Raw genomic sequence first — 6000 nt, 5'->3', positions numbered from 1 at the left:
TGTAACTGCCAAATTTTTATTGACATAAGAAGCATTATGGTATCACCCCCCTACACTTCCCAAACTAAAAAAAAAAAGAAAAAAAAAAGAAAATCGTAAGCATTCTCTCATCATATCCATTTTCGAATTTCACTACTTCTTTAACCTTGACAACAGTTCTTCCAAGATTTGATAGTTAACATATGGAACTTTAAACAATGATTGCTTATAATTCTGATTTAAAAAGAGTTCAAAATGCTGGAAATTATGTAACCAGTTAGCACTTTCCGATTTTCCATAGTAAACACTTTCCAATTTTCTACAGTAAAAGAAAGTTCATCACATAAAGGTACCGAAAATTTTAAATCATATACATCATACAAAAGCTTCAGGACCTTTATCTTTTTTCTGGTCCAAAGTAATCATCTGTATATGATCGGAACCAGTGGACGGGGACCCAAAGTTTGACCGTTCGTCAGATGACATAGAGGTAAAATCTAATACACTTCCTTCAAGCTCAGATTGTTTCTCCAATCTACCATGTTTATCAAACTCATTGATGACCTCGATCGAATCACTGTTAATGCCAAACCCAGCTGAATCTGTAGATAATGTAATATCGTGGCTCATTTTTGGATCAAATACTTCACTAAGGCTTGACCTTTGAGGGTTTGGTGAACCTTGACCTTCAAGGTCTTTTGAAATAATCTGTCGAATCTCATCTAAACTTGCATGATGCTGTTGGCAATGTATAATTGCTTCTGTATCTGAAGCAGTAGCACCTAACAGGGGCTCCGTATCTTTTGGTGAGAGTTTAGATGCATCAGAAATTTCCTCATTAGAGTAATGAGAGGATAGAGAAAACTGAACTGGGAGGATTCTCCTTTGGCTATTTACTGAATCATTTTCCAGAACACTCGAGATACTCTCAGTTGGGGTGATGTTTTCATCCCCTTCATCCTCTTCTTCCTCTTCCTCCTCGTCCATCTCCATGAACCCATGCATTACTTCGTTGATAAGCTCGCGCTCATAGCTCATTTGAGCCACAACACTATCGTTACGAGGCATTTTATTTTTTTTCTTTAACATTATCAGTTCTTCATGTTCTGATATAGTCTCAAATTCTTCAACATTTTCCTTTTTTGGGAATGCATATTTTTGAGGTGATTCATATTTATGATTATTTGTGGAAGTAGTAGAGCCAGCTGATGAAGTTGACACAATGCTATTCCCTAAATCAATCTGATTGAGAGACTCCTGTCTGTCAATGTCTAATTTCTTAACACTGCCACTGTTTTCTCTCTCGATGAGAGAATTAACCGCTGTTTTAAATAGCTGCCAATCACCAAATTTCATCTCAAGAACCTGACGTAATTCATTTAAATCACAGGCGACAAGAACACGCCCACTTATGTTATTTATAGTAACACAGTCCTGATATTGAGGTAAGAATGTTTTATTTATACCATTAAGCCTGGAGAGAAGTTGGCAGACTTCTGGGACAGACATCATACTCAGTCTCTCATTGTTGTAGCCCTGAAAATATTTTTCCATATTAGATAATCATTATACAGTGAATTCTGTTGAAACTGAACCCTGAATTAATCTGAAAACCTGTCAAAACCAGTCAAGTCCCTTTATATCAATTTTAATGTCTTTAAAACCTCGATAATCCAAACACCTGTCTAAACCAAACATTTTAAAGTCCAAAAGGGGTTCAGTTTAGAGGTTGCACTATACATTTTCCTGATTCCATCAAGCAAGTATAGCCGGCATGAGATTTTCTTTTCTATATTGTTTCAAACTGAAATAGAAGTAGGACATCTAATGGGACATTAAATAGTCCCCACGTTACGTTGTGTTTAATATCTATGGACTAAATTACAGATTATCACATAGAAGCCACAGATCAAACTATACCTAGACTCCAAAATCTCAATTTTCACCTTTTTCAGCATTACTCCAATTATTTTAGAAAAAAAAATGAACTTTATTCATATATTCCAAGAAAGATAACTCTAATTTATCGATTAAAAAAAATAACAGAAAATGAAAATATAACTTAACTAGCATCCATAATACCCCAATAGCTGAATATTTGAAGAGTTTACTATTGCAAAATTGAAACTAAATACTTATTACCATAGTTAAAAAAAGTAAGCGAAAAATACATGGCCGATGTGATGTACAAACATGTCAATTTAATTTAAACTCTGTTTTGTCCTTGTAGACTAAAATGTTAATAAAAAGTAGCATGGTGCATTGGACTGAGTGTAGCCCAGTGTGAATGCCTGAACACCCTGGATATGCTACTACTAAGTACAGCAAAATACCTTAATAAGGGCATCAGGTGATGCAGTTTTTGGCTGAGGTGTAGGGGCAGGTGGCATCACTGGTCCCGTCTGTGGCATAAATGGTGGCATTCCATAAAACTGGGGTCCATAATAAGGCATAGGGCTATACTGAGGCATCATGGGAGGCATCTGGCGTTCTGGTGGGTAAATATTTGAAGAACTCATTAATGGAGCACGGCTAGAGCTGACCCTCCTCATTGTGCTAAACTGCTCTGATGGAGTGCTAATCTGTGGGGAGGCAGCTGGACCTGAAGGGGCCATCCCAGGGGTAGGGGGATACAAATTAATTGGATAATCTGGTCTGAAGATGTCTGTACTCTTCTGTAACTCTGTGAAGAGAAAATAAATGACATGAAAAAGGCTGAAATAGAGTCACTACCAGTATGTAACTATGTGTAAGATACAGATGGACACATGGTACACCCATAACATAAAACAAAATGATAAATTTCAATGTAGTAATATTTTTGGATACTCATTGAAGCAAGGATTTCAAAATTGCTCTACTATCAAAACATGTGACTACTGAATACAAATGATCCAATAATAATTATTGTTTTTCAGTCATTCCTACTAAATTCCCTTGGCCTGCACATGTCGATAAATGTTGAAAAAAATGACCTGATTAAGAACATTTTTGTTATCATTTTGCTATTAACATTCACAAATTACTAAGTACCTGAGAAGAGAAACACAAATTCCATACATCTTAATTGTGTATCTTAAAGGTTAGAAGTTACGAGAATTTTGGTACAAGAATAATGGGTTCTTACACCAGTGAAGATTAAAGATCGGGTTATTTTTCATGAGTTTGAGAAATTTAAGTCTCTTTCACAAGTGGAGCTTAGCTGATCAGTGGAAAGACCAAGAATTTCTCTAACGATTGAAATTTAACCTTGCTTAGATCTTCAACCAGTATTGAAGTGCAGTACCTGAACCAATCTGTGCAACAATAATTGTGATCGGTCATTGATCATCGATCAGTTTTCTGTCAGTCATCGATCCGTCAAACCAATCCATTTAACTGGTGATCACATTATGTGACCACAGAGTGGTCAATGATTTTTTCATTTTTAGTTGTTTTGGTTGTCAATTTTACACATATTTACATAATGTAATAGATTTAAACATCAATTTATACTTTTATTTTAAATTTCTTTTATCTAAAACAGATCTTACATTACTGACATAACAAAACTGTAATCAGATCGGTCACCGGTCATTGATCCGTCAAATTGTTACGCGGATCGGTTCAAAGACTGTACCTTTTTCTTTCGTGAAACATATACATTTTGTTTGCAATCTCCTAGATAGTGTTGCCATTTCTGAAACATATCATATAGTGACTTCAAATTTTCTGTTACGTTTATTTTGAATATGTCTATGATGCTGCACTTTTAAGATGTTTCATTGGTTAAGAAAACGAGTTAAGACGAGTGTACGTGATCTCAACTTACATTAGTCGTCTCAACTCGCAAAGGACCATTTTTGGAAGAAAAGTTCAACATGAAATGTTAGGCACTGTAAACCAACTTAAAATTAACAAGCAATTTTTGTCCTAACTTTTTAATCATGAAAATAAACAGCCATGAAATACATGTTCATTAGATTGTTAGAGATAGAAGGAAATAAAATTAATAAATCAGTATCTGTGAAAATAAATTGCAGCACTTGCTTAAATCTAGTAACAGATTTCACACTCACATTTTGTACATGGAGCATCCAAAGTTCCACATTCATTTCAAACCCCTCAATATTATGCAAACGAGTGTTAAATAAATTGGAAAAATCAAAAATAAACAAAAAAATGAAACAAAACAAACCAGTCATCCTAACTCTTGGTCTGATAGAAGTTTGGTTATTTGACCCTCAAAATATTTATGGCTTTAAACAACATAATAAAACATGTATTATGCACTGTAAAATCTTTACATTGAGACAATAGATGCAATCATTTATACAACATTTGTTTTTTGTTCTGTTTATTGACTTGCAAAAACTGTGAGCAGACTAACAAAATGATTCTTCACTTACACATCGAATCATAGTGTCAAATTGCTAAGTTCCATCACATCTTTATAGGGTGATTCCTCTCCCTATCCAAAACTTTGTGAACCAGGCCACAATTGCTTATAAAATAAAGTAGCAGACTAAATAAAAATCAGACAGGAGATGATTCGTGCAGGTCAAAAAACCCATCAAATACACTTTTATTTCTAACTCAGTAACAACTGCATACCATAAAACTGGTCTTAATTTGTCATTTGGTTCTTGCAGTTTTGAGGTGAAAATTATATAGATTGAAATTAACACTTTGCAAGAGTTACTGATCTTGTTTCTGTTGATTTTAGTGGAAGATAAATATGTGGTTTTCTCAAAAATAAAAATTGTGAATACAGAAATGACTAGTTAAGGGAAAATATAGCACAAATTAGCTTTGAAAGTTTGGTGGATTTTTCTTCACCATTAATAACTTTAGGATAGGCAGTATTTGAATTTAATATGGACTGGTTTTTAACATTCTGCATTTCATTAAACAACATTGAACAGAAATAAAACTTATACTAAGATAGCGGAAGTTAAATTTATATCTTTTAAATTTTTCCTAAACTGAAAGTGCATATGACAATTTAAAACACTTCACCAAATAAAAAAAAAAAAAAAAACATAGCAGATATATTGCATTATAATTGTGAGTGCAAAAAAAAACTATGGCATAAATTACAAGTAAGTGGAAGTTAAAATAACTAAAAAATATATACAAGTGTGGTCATCTACCATTATACATGTAGGATGAAAATAAAACAATAGAACTGATCATACAATACAGTGTAAATGTTATATGGATGCACTAAGGAATATCTAAAACTGTTCAGGATTTGAAGTAAGACTCTGAAATACATTTGTGTATCATGTGCATATATTCAATGAAAAACCAGATACCATAATTCTTCAAAATTTCAATTTTTGTTTTAAGTACTTTTAATGTATATACATGTACAGTGCAGTCACATGAAGAAGGTAAGAGCTAAATAAATAACAGTTTAATTTGATTGACTATTATCTTTTATACTAGTACATCAGAGATTCCAAGAAATTTGGACTTGCACATGATGAAGCCTTTCGAAGAAATTTGGTGACATCTTTTTATGAAATTCACTCACTTTTATAGATTTGGTGAAATCTTTCCAAGAAAAAATGATAAAATTTGGACTTATATTTGATGAAATCATACATTACTTATATCTATTACATGCAGAATAGTAAGTATTCTTTCATTCTTTCATAGATGTATCCAAGGGGGCTGGGCTGGGGAAGGAGGGTCGTTATGAATTAGGCTAGTCAGCAGGCCCCGTTATAGGAATTTCTGGATCCACAATGTCCTTCTGAAGTTTCTTATTTTTGATTTATTTTAAGTTTCTTTTGCATGTATAATGGACTTTTTCATTCTACACACACCCAAGTGGCCCCAAGTGCCATAAACCATGATGAAAACTTTATTTACCATGAAGTCCCAAAATATTTCCTTAGACTCACATTAGGTATTGGCACCTTATCAAGTATGTAAGATACTTCAAATATGTGTAGCTGTTATTTGGTTATGGAGGGGTCAGGTGACCTATCAGGTGCTTATCTATAATCGGTTATGGAGGGGTCAGATGACCTA

General features: G+C 33.6%; 1 protein-coding gene across 6 annotated transcripts in view; it reads right to left on the bottom strand.

Annotated features, from left to right (window-relative positions):
• Nucleotides 1-6000, bottom strand: part of LOC148605686 (kinase D-interacting substrate of 220 kDa-like) — a 51310-nt gene continuing 45310 nt past the window's right edge. For all 6 annotated transcript variants that reach the window (XM_088547513.1, XM_088547515.1, XM_088547518.1 and 3 more), the window contains 2 exons: nucleotides 2313-2662; nucleotides 1-1515 (listed from right to left, as the gene is read on the bottom strand). In XM_088547513.1, the coding sequence (XP_088403639.1) occupies nucleotides 355-1515; nucleotides 2313-2662 (1511 nt within the window). In that variant the 3' untranslated portion in view covers nucleotides 1-354. The remainder of the gene's footprint in view (nucleotides 1516-2312; nucleotides 2663-6000) is intronic.

The sequence above is a fragment of the Perna viridis genome, chromosome 10 (assembly GCF_037379345.1).
Source record: "Perna viridis isolate PV_CMFRI_1.1 ecotype Kerala chromosome 10, ASM3737934v1, whole genome shotgun sequence".
Classification (NCBI taxonomy): domain Eukaryota; kingdom Metazoa; phylum Mollusca; class Bivalvia; order Mytilida; family Mytilidae; genus Perna; species Perna viridis.
The sequence above is the reverse complement of the archived record's forward strand: the minus strand, read 5'-3'. Positions and strand labels throughout refer to the sequence as shown.